This window comes from Sminthopsis crassicaudata, chromosome 5, assembly GCF_048593235.1.
Source record: "Sminthopsis crassicaudata isolate SCR6 chromosome 5, ASM4859323v1, whole genome shotgun sequence".
Lineage (NCBI taxonomy): Eukaryota > Metazoa > Chordata > Mammalia > Dasyuromorphia > Dasyuridae > Sminthopsis > Sminthopsis crassicaudata.
In genome coordinates, this window is record NC_133621.1 from 43201566 (window position 1) to 43217759 (window position 16194).

Sequence of the window (16194 nt, forward strand, 5' to 3'; positions counted from 1 at the left end):
TTCTCTTTCCAATATCGTTCTATAGGCCTTTGTGAACTTCATATTCTTGTTAAATTGTTGCTAGCTCTTGCCTGAACTTGATATTCACTCTTCATTTTCAGTGCATTCGCAGAAGCAATCCCCCATATCTGAAATATGCTTTCTCTTCAAACCCAATTTTTAGAATCCTTGTATCTTTTAAGATTTAAATTCTATTCTATGTACTCCATGAAACCTTGCTGAATCCTTTTGGTTACCAGCCCCCTTTCCTATCCACAGATGTATTCTCTGTGGAAATTCTGTATCTGCTAATAAAAGGTAAACTTCTTGAGGGCAAATATTATTTTTATTTTTCTCTCTTTCCCTATTACCTAGCAATGTACCTGATATATAGTAAGCAATCCCTATATGCTTATTGAATTGAATACCATAAATATTATTTGTCTATTACATATAGTTACATTTTAATGGCATTTTGTAGCCTGCTAATTGCTTTCTTCATTTTACAGTTGAGAAACCTACGGCTTCAAAAGATTCAACGGCTACCCATTGTCCCATTGTTTGTATGTGGCCATGGCATGTATTTCTGCTTCAGAAAGGAGCACATTCTTCACAGTGTGATGGCTGCTGCCTCCCAGAACAGGAATGGCACTGCCTGCATAAAGAGGTGTTGGCTGACAGACAGGCAACTTGGCTTTTTAGAGTTTTAATTTATGGAATAAAACAAGCATTTTCATAATGTAGAATCATAAGAGATGATTGCCTATGCAATTTATTATGTCTTTTAAATATATAATAAAATTTTCACGTAAATTTCTTTTTTGTTCTTCCCTGTCCCCAACCCTGCCTTAGAGATGGCTACCATTAGACACAAATAGGTATCTATGTGTAAAATTGTTGTACATACACTTCTATTGATCAGCTCTTTCTTGGTATGCAGACGACATGTTTCTTAATATGCCCTTTATAGTCAATCTGGTTACTTATAATAGTTGAAATGACTTATTTGCTCAGTCATTTTAAGAACAGTATTGCTGTTACTGTATATGAGATGTTCTCTTGGTTCTGCTCATTTTGCTCTTCATTTTTTCATGCAAGTCTTTCTGTTTTCCTAAGATCATTCAGCTCATCATTTCTATTAGCATAGTAGTATTCCATCAATGCTTCTTCAGCTATTTCCCGATTAATGGGTTTTGAGAAATGGTTAAGAATGAAGGGATGGGGGGGGGCAGCTAGGTGGCCTAGTGGATGGAGCACCAGCCTTGAATTCAGGAGGACCAGAGTTCAAATCTGCTCTCAGACACTTAACACTTCCTGGCTGTGTGACCCTGGATAAGTCACTTAACCCCAGCCTCAGGGGGGGGGAAGAGAGAGAAAAAAGAATGAATGGATGGATAGAAAACATTTCGTAAGCTCTTACTTTGTGTCAGGAACTTGCTAAATGCTGGGGACAAAAGCAAGACAGTTCCTGACCTCAAGGTCATTTTAATAATTCAGCCTCAGATACTTGTTAGCTGCAAGAGTCTGATCTAGTCATTTGGTCTCTTTTTGCCTTAGTGTCTTCAGCTTTAAAATGGGGACAATAATTACATCTACTTCCCAGGGTTATTGTGAGAATCAAAAGAGATAACATTTGTAGAGTGCTTGGTACAATGCCTGGCACAGGGTAGACATTTGATAAGTCTTCTTTTCTTCCTTCCTTCCTTCTTTCTCTCCCTCCCTCCCTCCCTCCCTCCCTCCCTCCCTTCCTTCCTTCCTTCCTTCCTTCCTTCCTTCCTTCCTTCCTTCCTTCCTTCCTTCCTTCCTTCCTTCCTCTTTTCCTTTCTCCCCACAGCCTTCTTTTGCATATTCTCTTGCCTTTCAGTGATGTACATAAAGGGAACGCTTCTTCCTTTGATTGGATTGATTGAGTAGTCCAACCTTTCTCCCCTCTACCCCAGTTTTATAGATGAGGGAGCTGAGTTGCAGAGAGGGTGACTTTCCCAAGATCACGTGGGTAGTTGGGGACAGAAATGGGACTTAAAGTCAGCTTTCCTGACCCGTGTTCTCGTCGTCCCCCCCCCCCGCCCCCATCCCTGGGAGCGACTTCGCAGGTGTGACTGAGGGGGAAGCTGGGGGGGGGGGCGGGGGTGTTGTCTCTGTCCATGGTCTCATTGGTGCCGAAGCCTTTTTATAGCCTCAGAGATCATTAGGCAGCGAGTCAGCAGAGATGCCCTCAGACAACCTCCGGGACGCAGTGTTCCCAGCCCCAGCTGGCGCTCGGCAGCCACGGCTGCTGGCGGACGGTGCAGGGCCCCCCCCCCCCCCCCCCCAGCCGGCCCTCGGGCCGCAGCATCTGCGGGGAGACAGGCCGGCCAATGACAGCCTTTCTCGGCTCAGCTGGGAGAAGATGGAGGCTAGCGCGCGCCGGCCCGGATGAGCAAAGAGCAGCCCTCAGCCGAAAGCGAGGGGGTCTCCCGGCTGTCCCCGCCCCGAGGGAGATGCTCCTCTGGCTGCGTCTCTGCGGGGCTCTGGGCGGGGAGAGACCCCAGGAGCAGCTGGTTCAATCTTCCCTTATCTAAGTTAGGGAACAACCGGACAACTTACTGCTAAGTCACCTGGACTAAAGGGGGCGCAGAGGGAGGACCTAACGGAGCGGGGGTGGGGGGGTGGAGGGGTGGAGGGAGAGGGGGGCTTCAGATCCAGGTGGTTTTCCCCGGCGGTCACAGATCGGGCCAGAAGTGGGCAGTCTGGAAACAGCAAGGAAGGGGGGGGAGAGGGGGAAGAGCAAGGAGGAATGGTGGCCCCAATTCTTGCACATGCAAAGACAGCCTCATTTAATGGGGTTGGTTGAGTGGTAGCTGAGTGAGCCTAAAGAGCTGTTGGGACATCAGGTAGTATAGTGAATAAATGCTATACTTGGAAGGAAGGAAGGAAGGAAGGAAGGAAGGAAGGAAGGAAGGAAGGAAGGAAGGAAGGAAGGAAGGAAGGAAGGAAGGAAGGAAGGAAGGAAGGAAGGAAGGAGGGAGGGAAAGAAGGAAGGAGGGAGGGAAAGAAGGAAGGAGGGAAGGAAAGAAGGAAGGAAGGAAGGAAGGAAGGAAGGAAGGAAGGAAGGAAGGAAGGAAGGAGGGAAGCAAGGAAGGAAGGAAGGAGGGAAGGAAGCAAGGAGGGAGAGAAGGAGGGAGAAAGGAAAGAAGGAAGGAATAAGGGAGGGATGAGAGGAAGGAAACAGGGAAGATAGAAGGGAAAGAAGGGAAGCAAGTTATAGTTACAGAAACTAGTTTATGAAAGACTCATATTAAAATCAAGAATAATTGCCATCTTTTCGCTCTGTGGAAGTAGTCCAAGAACCTGCAGCAAAATCCTGCAGGGAAGGTAGAATTTCTTTTTCCAATATATTATTAAACATTATGAGTATATTTTAAAGCTTCAAGGAAATATAGATCAGCCAAGCTGGATTTGTATCCCAGTGTTATCCATTCATCCAGAAGACTTAATAAAATGTATCTGACTACCCTACAGGTTATACATGACAGCCTCAAGGTAGAGGTGGGCACCATAGTATAATGGAGAGGGATCTTGTCTCAGGAGAGATCTGAATTCCAATTCCATCTGTGACAATTGGTCAAACCCATTTCTCTGGGCCTTAGTGTAGTCCTTGGTAAAAGGCAGGGGCTATAATACCCGTAGTGCCTCTCTCAAAGGCTATTGTGAGAGTCAAATGAAATAATATAGAAAGAGAGGTTGGGAAATCTTACAGAGCAACTATGTAAATGCTAATCATTGTTATTATTTGTATTTTTAATGAGAGACAGAAACAGAGAGAAGAGAGAGAAGACACTAAGCTGTCACATATAGGGATCCTGGGTGGTTATGTATTGACTTAGAAAACTCATGTTAACATGTTAGATTGTATTTTTATTTATTTTTTCAATATTTCTCAATTATATTTTAATCTAGTTTGTTCTCACTCAGCAGTGTTGCTGGTCTAATGTGTGCTGAGCCTCATGGTTGATAGTTATTATCTATCTCTCAAACTTGCTTTTTTTCTTCATTCATTTCTGCTGAAAATTAAATGCCCCTCGAGATGATTTTTGACTATATATTGGAACGATTGTTTGTGTGCCTTTTCCATAGGAAATAACATTATCTGACCAAAGCTTCTCAGTAGAAAGCCTGGACAGATGATTACTTGGGCCTTTTGACCTGGAGCAGGGCTGGGCTGGCACTCAGAGGGCATCTGCTTTCACACATGATGACTATGACGTCCCACTTTTATTCCCAGCAGTAAGTGAGCTATTCACTGACGTTATCCAGTTTTCCTCTTCTCTTATCCTTGACTTCTAGATCCGTATTTATTAACATGTGAGAAAAAAAAAAGAGAAGGTGATACAAAGTTCACCTTCAGAAAGTCTAGTCTCAAAACTGGGAAAAAAACAAACATTTTTTCATAATGAGTATACTCTCAGTGATACCATCTGGCTGATGGAACACAGCAGGGCAAGAGTGATGTGAATAGCTGGGGTAAATGTAGAAAAAATCATAAATCTGGAGCTACAAAAGTCCTCAGAGGTGAATTAATCACATCTTTTCATTTTTTAAGTGAGGAAATTGAGGCTCACGAAGGTTAAGGTATCTGACGTAGGATAACCTACACTCAGAGCTCTGACTTTAGAGCCAGTATTTCCCCCAATTATGCTGGTCAATTGTTTTGTAAGTCATATCTGACTCTTTGTGACCCCCATTTGAGATTTTCTTGGCAAAGATGCTGGAGTGGGGTGCCATTTCCTTCTCTGACTCATTTTATAGATGAGGAAACTGAGACAAATAGGATAAAGTGATTTCTCCAGAGCTGCACACCTAGTAAGTGTCTAAGGCTGGATTTGAACTCGGGAAGATTGAGTTGTCCTGACCCCAGATCCACCACTCTATCCCACTTAGCTACCCTGGTTTATATGTAAAATATAATGTACAATAATGTATATAAAATGACAATGTAATGTAATCATAACATAGAATAACATTATTGCATGGAAGCAATTAGATGTGTGAAGATGTATGGGAACAGTGACAAAGGATGCCATCCCTTTTTGTACACAGTAAATTCTTAATCAGGCTTTTTCTTACATTAACTTATCTATTCACTCCTAGGTATGAATGGAAAAGAAGTAAGTCATTTTTACAATGTGACTGCAGGATGTAATGCACAGGCTCCATTAGATGCATGCAAGGAAGAGACAACTAGAGGCTCACTACAGAGAACTTGACTTTGAAAAACACATGTATTGGACTCAGTGGACAAGAGTTGGACAAGATAGAAGGAACCGAGAGGTGGCAATCAGCACCAGTGGAGGGAATGACCACATGGGTGAGAACAGACTTGTTAAAAGTGCAGATGAGGCTAATATTTGCTTAGAAAAGTACTTCATAAGCTTTGAAGGAAAGACTGATTAAACATTACTTTCCTCCCATTCTATAGTCCAGTCAAACTCGGCTCCTTGTGCTTCCTTGCCCACGACATTCCATCTCCCATCTCTATGCCTTTGTATAGAGGTAAGATTCAGATCTAGAATTCTTTCCACTGCATCATTTTTTGGTTGTCTCTATATATTCATACTTCAGGGTACAATGATCACTTTTTGATTCATAACTAGATTTACACAGGGTACACTACACCATGGGGCTCATTCCACACAAGTTTCAACATTGACCAGTGAATGGTCAAAGAAAATGTAGGCTGTGCTTTGAGGTTCAGAATGACAATGAGCTGATGGAGAATCTGAAAAGCTTCCCTGTCTCCTCAGAGCCCATTCATTGTTCAGCACAGGATCCAGGCCATTTCTAAATGCTTACTACCACACAAGGACCATTTGGAAAAGAAGAAAAACCAAGTTCTTTTTGATGTTAGCACACAAAATAGGCTTTGTTTCTTTTCAAAACATCCTTGTGTGGGAGCAACCTTTTTCCCCCTAGCATTAAACTGAGCTTAGTTCTAATCTTTTTTTGTTGTTGCTGAGATGTCTCACAGAATAGGTTTTGGTACCATCAATTGATCAGATTACAGTTAAGATTGGATAGCATATAGGAAGTGAGAGCATGGAAGAATCAGTGATTAGTGATATCACCTCCACATAATTACCTGACCTTGGATAAAGGACAAGTGTGAAGTTCCTAAATTCATATTATTATTAATCTTTACTACACTGGCCTAAATATAGACTGCTTTCTCCTCTGTTCCACCCACAACTGCCTATGTTTAATTTGTATAAAACTTGAATGTGACCAATAATTGGTGTTCTCTCTGCCTCCGTGTCTCTCTCCCTCCCCCCCACTCACTCTCTCTCTCTCACACACACACACACACACACACACACACACACACACACACACACTCTCTCTCTCTCTCTCTCTCTCTCTCTCTCTCTCTCTCTCTCTCTCTCTCTCTCTTTCCTTGCCGCTATGTCTGTTTTTGTCTATCTGTTTCTCTGTCTCTGTCTCTTTATTTGTTCCTCTGTCTCTCTTTTTCTCCCTCTATCTTTTTATATTTTCTGTCTCTGTCTCTCTCTGTGCACATGCACACACACAAACATTTTTTCATTTCAAAGTCATGGTATTTTTGGGTGGAGACTATAGTAAGGCTTGCCCTATGTTCACACCTCTAGCGCATACTATTCCCTTTCATTAATACCAAAGATTCTTGTGACCAAATGACAATGAATAAACAGACTCAGTTAGATGAATCAATCCAGATTAATTCTATCAAAAAATCTAATATGAAACAATGTTGAGAATAACTGAGTATAACTTTTGTGGTGGTTGTTTTTCAGTTATATCCAACTCTTCATGACTCCACCTGGAGTTTCCTTGGCAAAGATACTGGAATCATTTGCCATTTCCTTTTCTAGCCCATTTTACAGATGAGGAAAGTAAGTGTCTGAGATGGACTTAAACTCAGGAAGATGAGCTCACTACTTCCTCCTAAATAGTGAATTTGTTATCACAATTGACAGGGAAGGGAGGTAATTATTCATTCAGTTATTTCTTTTTGTTTAGTTTTTATCTTCGAATTTTTAACAGGTAGGAGGATTACATAAAACCAATAACTTCCAATTAAAAACCAGACTGAAAGCAATAGGGAGAAACAGAAGAGAGCCTCATTAAAAACAGATGGGTAAACCCAATTCTACCTGCCCAGATGTGTCCAGGCAGAGGAATCAGAAGATGACCCAACGGCCGGATGGCTACTGGTTTGAGCAGACACTCATTGCGGTCTCTACATATACTAAATTTTACCCTATATATAAGCTGGGCCAAGCTCCCAGACAGGGTTCCATAGAACTCACCTTCTTCAGCTCCTCCTGGATGCACTGGCCATTGTCTTCAGAGGACAGATTTTCTTTCTGTGGGTCTGATTCCGTCCTGGCTTCCGACTCCTGTTCCTCACCTGATGATGTTTCCTTCTCACTCATTTTAGCAGCTAATTCAAACAACCTGGATTTCAGCTTCTCCTCCGAGGTGTTTGTCCTGCTTTTATGGTGGTGATCTTCACTGCTGATATCAGTCTCTGACAAGTCATCGAAAACCTAAAAGGCACCAAGATGGGAAACCAAAGAAACACCTGTCTCAGCCTGGATGTCAACAGCAGTTTCCAACAAACTCCCACTCATGGGCAGATAGTTTGGGATCTTTCCTCTTGAGCAATATTTTCTGTATTTTAGGCTTTCTTCCTTGGTACAGAGAGACAAGTACTTCAAAGTTCTTTTATCTACTTAATTCCACCAACATTTATTTAACACATACTGTGTCCCCAGAGATGGTTCTGTGGATAGAGCACAGAACCTAGACTCAGGGAGACCCCAGTCCAGAAACTTGGTATCTGTGTGACCCTGAGCCACACACTTACTCTCTGCCTCAGTTTCCTCAACTAGAAAACAGAGATGGTAATAGAAGCTATCTCCCAGGGTTGCTGTGAGGATCAAATGAGCAGATATTTGTTAAGCATTTAGCCCATTGCCTGGCACATAATAAATATGTGGTTTTTTCCCCTCCTTCCTTTTTGATGTTCCAAGCACCATGTTAAATATAAGAGTTATCAAGACAAAAATGAAATATTTCCCACTTAAATATCTATCTATTTATATCTATATCTATCTATCTATCTATCTATCTATCTATCTATCTATCTATCTATCTTTTTGTTGTTTCTACCATTAGAAAGTAAGGTCCTTGAAGGCAATAATTGTTTCACATTTGTTCTTGCAATCGCAATGCCTAGTACAGTGTCTGGTATATAATAAATGCTAATTGAGTCATTTTTCAATAATTCAATTATTCAGCTCTCCATGGCTCCATTTGGGGTTTTCTTTCTTTCTTTTATCCTGAGGCAATTGGGGTAAGTGACTTGCTCAAGGTCACACGGGTTAGGGAAGTGTTAAGTGTCTGAGGCCAGATTTGAACTCAGATCCTCCTGACTTCAGGGCTGGTGCGCTATCCACGTGCTACCTAACTGCAATATCTTAGCAAAGATTTTGGAGTGATTTGCCATTTCCTTCTCCAGCTCATTTTAAAAATGAGGAAACTGAGGCAAGCAGATTTAAGTGATAGCTACTAAGTGTCTGAGGTTAGATTTGAACTCATGACTTCCTGACAGTCCTATCCATTGTGCTATCCAGCTTCCCTACATAATAAATTACATCTGATCAATCACTTTGGCTGAAGCAGCTCATATTCTACAGGATTAAATTCTACAACCTTTGGATGATTCCCAAGAGACTCTGGGCAAACATGAAGCAGCCTACAATGCTCTGTTTCTCCCAAGTACATTCAGCAGCAGCCCCTCTCCTCCTCCTGATCCTTCCTATTTCCCACCTCCAATTCCCCGCTGATTTCCTGCAGGCTTGACATGATTTCTCCTAGACTTTGACATATAGATTCTGACAGGATAATAATTTACAAGACTCAGGGAGTTAACTCGATGGAGGGAGGACTGTATTTTAGCTTGACTGCTCATCAGTTCACGTCTGTCTCTTTGTCAGTTTGTATTTCGTGACCACTTTGGAAGGAGCCACTGATTTTGGTGAAATTTATTGTAGGGCTAAAAGGTGGGATAACAGCTCACTTTTGATTGGTGTTTCAGTTAACCATGTTGAGATTAAGTGATGACTGATTTGATTCCTTAAGTAAAGGTTTCAAAGACATATGATTATGGATAAATTGCTAGAATTCACAGAGCTGGTAATGAGGAGTATGTACATTTAAGGATTTATTGATATACTAATACTTTGAAAATTTGAAATTTATTGATATACTAGTATTTTGAAACTTTGCAGGATCACGCAAATGTAAGCTCCTATCTCAGTACATAGAACATGAGTGCCTAGAGTCAGGTAGACTCACCTTCCTGAGTTCAAATCTAGTCTCAGACACTTATCAGTTGTGTGATCCTGGGCAAGTCATTTAACCCTGTTTGCCTCAGTTTCCTTATCCTTATAAGTTATCCTTATTATCCTTATAATGAACTAGAGAAGAAAATGTCAAACTACCCCAGTATCTTTGCTAAGAAACCCCAAATGGGGTCACAAAGAGTTGGAAATGACTCAAACAACTGAATAAGAACAACAAATAATAACAACAAAGGAATTAAATTAAATTTCATTTACTGTTTGAATATAAGAATATATGAATATAAGAAATTTTGTTACATTTTATAAGACTTCACATTTTTCATGTGTGCCATTTCTTTTAAAAATTAATGTATTTTAATTTTAATGAATTAAAAAAAGATGGGATCTCCTTATTTCATCTGGATCATAAGTACAATGGCTGATTACTTATGGGCTTACTCCTAATCCTCATGAGAATAGAAGCAGCTTGATTTGCTCTTGTTTTGACTTTAGCTAGTTTGCTCCTCCTTAAGCAACCTTAAGCCCCCTGATTCCATGGACTCACCATTCTTTTTATGTGTGGATACACAAATGGCCCAGTCTTCTACAGCTTAGAACTCCAGATGAGCACATGTACCGATTTTTTAATGAACTTTAGAATTATTCATAAAACATAAACTTAAACATCAACAAAATTTTATTCACAACATGTGTTGGTGTATATATTTATTCATAAACAGTTGCACATAGCAAACCCTCATACGGCTAGAGGAGAATCCTTCTGCAGATATCTATAGCCATCTATAGCCATCATAACATTTACTCTGTCTTGGTCTCTCCCTATACACACACACACACACACACACACACACACGTGTGTGTGTGTGTGTGTGTGTGTGTAAATATTTTATTGGAAACCTGAGACCTGCTGCAGAACACAACCCTCTTTTCACCTGATAGAAGCTAATGAAAAATTCAGGATATACAGAATAGCCAATGTAATGGACTGGACTCTGAAATCTCTAAGAAATGAAGCACTATCACCATCTAGTGGCAAAAATAATTGAATGAAGTTCGAAAAAAATGGTTGAACCTAGAAAAAGGGTTTTTATTAATGAGTATTTACATAAAACCCTAGGAATGGTCCAGTCTTATTAAAGTAATCCATGTTTTTCCCCATAGGTAATCCTTTAGAACCATTCTTTAACTGAGTCAACATTTCCAATTAAGAGAAATGAACCTTTGAAAAATATCTAACGGCCTTCTCTGAAGCTTCCTCCCCACAAATTTTGTCTTGTAATGTCCAATTTCAACAACCAGGCAGCAAACATTTATTAAACACCTAAGGTGATGTACCAGAAACTATGCTAAGTGTTGGAGATCCAATTAATGCAAAACCCTTCAACAATTCTCTCAAGGAACTCAGCCCAACTGGGAAGGTGATATATAAATAGCCTTGAATGAACATATTATGGCCACTGAAAGAGCATTGGTGACTTTGGAGAGAGCAGTTTCCATGGAATGGTGAGGCTGCAAGCCAAACTATAGAGAATTAAGAAGAGAGTGAGAGGAAAAGTAGAAGCATTGATTATAGATGGCTTTCTATAAGAGCTTAGCCATAAAAGAAAGGGAGGAGAGATGGATGATAGCTAGTGGGGATAGATGGATCAAGTGAGGGGTTTTGAGAATGGGGGAGACATAAAAAAGTTTGTAGGCAGTAGGGAATGAGCCAATAGACAAAGAGTAATGAAAGATAAATGGATGGAGACAAATAGCTGGAGAAAATGGGATGAAGAAATGTAAAGGAAATGTTGGATAATATAGTATAAAGAATGTTGAATCTGTAGAGAACATGAGTTCCAATCCTGGCTCAAAGATTTCCAAACTCTTCTCTCTTTATCACATCCTCTAGATCTCATACTAATCTTTCTAAAGCACAATCTGACCGTATTACCTTACCTGGCTCCTCATGACACAAGCTCCTAGCTTGGCATTTTAAGTCCCTGATCTATTGTTGCTGAGGCATTTTGGCTGTGACTGACTCTTTGTGTGGCCCCATTTTGGGGTTTTCTAAGCAAAGATACTGGAGCCATTTGTCATTTCCTTCTCTAGCTCATTTTACAGATGAAGAAGCTGAGACAAACGGGATTAAGTGACTTACCCAGGATCCCACAGTTAGTAAGTCTGAGACAGTATTTGAACTCATGAAGATTTGTCTTCCTGTCATGTATCCACTGTACCACTATAGGTCTTGACTACCCAACCCCAGAATACCTTTACAGGTTTATTATACTTTATTTGCCTTCATGCCTGATGCATTTCTAACAATTTACTATCTCTTTTCAACTTAGAATTCAAATTTTCCTCTCCATGAACTCCATGAGCCCCCCCGCCAGAAATGCACTTCCTCCTCCCTTCTTTCTCTTAGAACCCACCTGTGTATCACTTCCTTTGTGCAGCCTTTTCTAATGCTCTTGGACTAGCCAGTTCTCTCTCTACCCTGCTCACTTATTTGTGGACATGAGCTCTTTGGAGGTGGGGACCAGTTTGTTTTCATCTTTGTATCCTTATTACCCAATATAGTGTATTGCTCTTAGGGGTCCTACTCAGTTTTTTATTGTATTGAATTTAATTCAATATTAACAAACTCATGAAGAGCTACAGTGAGGGGCAATGCAAATGTGACACAGAGAGGGTGGGGATGTGTAATTAGACAAGTTGGGTTTCAGTTCTGGTTCTGTGTGACTTTGGCCCAATCATTAACCTCTCTGGATGCGGTTTTCTCATCTCTGGGAGGCTCCTTCCAGCTCTGAACCTTGGAACATGGAACAGTAAGAGAGGGCAGGGATTTGTGCTTCGGAGAGATTTGCTAACTAAGCAAATCACTAAATATCCCCATGCCTCAGATTTCAAATTTGCAAAATGAAGGTCGGCTTGATAGCCTCTAAAGTCCTTTCCAGACTTGTGGTCTCGTGTGCAGCAAGTGATAACAACGCTGTTTCTTTATTCATAAAAGAAGACCTCGAATGTTCCTTCCAGGTCTTTGGTTCTGTGATTCTCAGAATGGCCCCTATAGAAAGGCTTCTGGATTGACATTTCTAGAGAAGAAAGGGATCACTTATGTGTTATAGCTGGAGAGCTGCCTGGAGGAGGGGGCGTTCCAGATGCATCCAGAAGGACGGGAAGACATGGAAGCGCCAGGGAGTTTAAGACATTCCCTATGAGAACAGATTAAACATGGTGCATGGCACATAAAAAGCACTGAATATTTGTAAACCATCCCATCTCAGCTCCAGAAATGGAAAGAGATCTCAGAGGTCACGGTGGTTCTCAAATTTTTGTTCTCAGTATCTTAATCCTATCAGAAATTACTGGGATCTGAGCAGAGAATTTTTGTTTCTGTGAGTTATATTTATAGATATTTGCCAAATTAGAAATAAAAGCTCGTTTCACGTTTGTTTCAGAGCTTCTCTGGAGCATTTTGAGAACCGCTCATCTAGTCCAAACCCTTTGATTTACAGGTGAGGAAACAGAACCATGGAGGTTAAGGGACAACAAAGCCACACCAGCAGCTAAGCGTCAGCGGTGGGCGTTGAACCCGGGCCCTCCGACCCCCGACCAGCTTCTCTCTCCATTGTTCTATGCCGCGGTTAAAGTTTATTGTATGAGCAGCCAAGACGGCGGAGGGGAAACATTCACGGCGTGAAAAGGCGACCTTGGAGTGTAGCAGCTCGGCTGGAATATGGAGCTGGGGGGGGGGGGGCGTGTAACAGAATATTAGTGCGCCTAGTGAGGTTCAGGGGAGGCTGTGGAAGGTCTGAAAGGCCTGACTAAGAAGTCTGAACTTTGTTCCACAGGCAATGGGGAGCATTGAGAACCTCTGAGCGGGCTGTGGCATTCTGAAAGTTTTAACAGACTGGAAGAAGGATGGGGCTTGGGCCCGGGCTTAACTCGCCTAGGGCAATATGGAAACTGTCCGCCAAAACTGCGGCACCTCCACTAGAACTCTCACTCTCCGAGATCTGATGGGGGGGGGGGGAGGGTTGAGAGGGAAGGAGATAAGAAATCGCCATTCGGACAGGGTGAGGGTGTCTGTCAGGGGGACAGGGTATCAGGGGCCGAGCTGGAACCCGGATCTTGCCCGGCTTTTTCAGAACATCAGCGCAGAGGGGCTGTTACCTGGTTAGAATCCGAATCCTTGTCCTGGGTGGGAGACGGGGCCTTCTCCTCCTCCGGCTCGCCCGAGGCCGGCTTGCTCCTCCTCCACCTCCTGGAGCGCGTGTCGGCCCCGTGGTGAGCGTCCTCCGCATCGCTGCTGTCCGAGTCCGGGGAGTCGGCGGCCTGCGGGTTGAAGTTCACGTCCAGCCCGGCCTGGACGCGCGCCTGCTCCGGGGAGTGGCCGCCGGGGGGCTTTCTCTGCAGCCAGGGGCGCCTGGCCGGGCCCTGCGCGTCCCGAGAAGAGCTCACGGAAGACGTCTCCGAGTCGGAGCACATGGCCTCGGGGTTGGCGTAGGGCCCGGAGGAGGGGGAGGCGCCCCGGGGGCACTGCCCGAACGCCCACTCGGCGTGGTGCGGGGAGTCGGTGGAGCAGGAGTTTTCCGAGAGGCTCGGGGGTCTCCGCTGGAGCTTGTTCAGGGTCACGTTCCAGTCGAAGTCCTCCTCGCTGTCCGAGCCCAGCTCCTCGTAGGCGGAGACCACGCTGGACTCCTTCTCCAGGGCCTGGAACGCCTGGCTCTTGGGCTTGGCCAGGAGCGTGTGAGGAAACGGCTTCAGGGCCACCCAGTTCCCATCGGCGCTCTGCAGCGCGGGGGCTGCATCTGGGGAGACAGAAGAAACCCCTGAGAGCCGTGGCTCCGCTAAGGGCAGCAAACTGCCCTTTACACCCTCCCCCCACCCCGTGCCTGCCCGCCACAGGGGCCTGGTGTTCTCTGGCCATAGGGGGATGGGCGGCGGGGCCACAGACTGAGGGGGAGCAGTATAAATACAGCCTCCTTGGGGCAGCTGCGTGGCGAAGTGGGTAGAGCTCCGGCCCTGAAGTCAGGAGGACCCGAGTGGCAAGTTGCTTTCAGACACCTAACCCTTCCTAGCTGTGCGATCCTGGGCAGGTCACTTAGGCCAAGTGTGTGTGTGTGTGTGTGTGTGTGTGTGTGTGTGTGTGTGTGAGAGAGAGAGAGAGAGAGAGAGAGAGAGAGAGAGAGAGAGAGAGAGAGAGAGAGAGACAGAGAGAGAGAGACAGAGACAGAGACAGAGACAGAGACAGAGACAGAGACACACACACTCTGGACAAGTCACTTAACACCAATCGCCTCAGCAATATATATATACAGCCTCCTTGATTTTAACTCTTCTACCAGAACATTGAAGGCAGACTAAGATAACTATGACGGAGGAAGAGCTCTGTGAACTGGAAGGAACTCGAAACTGACTTGGTCCGAAGTAGAAAGGGGGCTTCAGCAGTCTCTTTTGATTTTGTTTGATCTCTCCTTCCTTCTAGTCAGCCACGAGTGAGGGTCTCTGGTTTTTCTGCCTCTCTCTTTTCCTTATATGGAGCAGGAGGACAGAAGCTCTTTATGTTCAGCATTCTTTTTTTTTTTTTTTTTTTCTCAAGGATATATGGGTAGAAAATGTAGTGGCTACTCCATTTTTTTTTTTTTTTCTGTAGGCAGAGGGGGTAGAAGGCTATTCTGGCCCAAAGAGGAGCTACCAACAATATTTTTCTTTTATGTTCTTTCTTTTTTGTCTCCTCATAAGAATTGGAAAGTCTGTGTGACCTCAAGTTGAGGCAAGATCCCTAGAAATCGATTGCAAATCCGTGACCATCCTCTTTCTGAGAATAATAGGGAACTTTGTTTTTAGGATTATTGTTAAAAATTGTATTTTGATTATGCAGGAATCATTTTTGATAGATTTCTATATTTACTAAGCTAGAAATGTCTGTCTATGGTCCATGAGCTTGATAATCTAAAATTATATAGCAGCGGTCCTCAAACTTTTTAAATAGGGGCCAGTTCACTGTCCCTCAGACTGTGGGAGGCCGGACTATAGTAAAAACAAAACCTCACACTGTCTCCGCCTCTCAGCCCATTTGCCTTAACCGTTGGGCCAAGTAGACTTGGGGGGGGGCTGTTATATATTATAGAGTAAAAACTTTTCTCTGTCATCTACATGTTTCATGGTCCCCATAAAATACATTTTTTTCTTTGAACAAACCACATCATTCTTTTCTTAGGCTTGGATCCTAAGCAAACTTTGCAAATAGGAAAGTATTGACCTTCAACAGATTTGGAGTGCAAGTAGGGTGAAAAAAAGTCACTTCTCATTGCCTTGAAATTATGAGGAAAGTCGGGGCAGTTAGGTGGCGCAGTGGATAGAGCACCAGCCTTGAATTCACGAGGACCTGAGTTCAAATTTGATCTCAGACGCTTAACACTTCCTAGCTGTGTGACCCTGGGCAAGTCACTTAACCCCAGCCTCAGGGGAAAAAAAAATTATGAGGAAAATCTATCTACCAGCTCCACCATGACCAACCATTTCATGGGAGCACAAAAGAGAATAAAGAATAGCTGTCCTAAAATTCTGGGGAAGGACAAAAAGCTCTTAAAATTCTGGGGAAGGACAAAAGCTAGCAGGGAGTGGGTGAGTGAAATGATTGAGTTATTCCTAAAAGTTCCATGGGAATTTCTCATATGTACACCTAAACCAACAGATTTTCAAAGCTAGGTGGGAGCTTAAAGAATCCCTTTTGTTTTACATATCCTACTGTATAGGCTGCCACCCTGATTCCATTCCACCTGCATATAAGAGGTAAAAGAAATACAAGAAATCCCTTTAAGTCCTGCTTAGTGCAGGTGTT

At 43.1% G+C, this 16194-nt stretch overlaps 1 protein-coding gene across 3 annotated transcripts in view; it reads right to left on the reverse strand.

Moving 5' to 3' along the window:
* The window catches only part of MYRIP (myosin VIIA and Rab interacting protein), a 403539-nt gene that overhangs the window by 35907 nt on the left and 351438 nt on the right, over positions 1-16194 (reverse strand). For all 3 annotated transcript variants that reach the window (XM_074272194.1, XM_074272195.1, XM_074272193.1), the window contains exons 10-11: positions 13521-14158; positions 7302-7541 (exon numbers count right to left, since the gene is read on the reverse strand). In XM_074272194.1, the coding sequence (XP_074128295.1) occupies positions 7302-7541; positions 13521-14158 (878 nt within the window). The remainder of the gene's footprint in view (positions 1-7301; positions 7542-13520; positions 14159-16194) is intronic.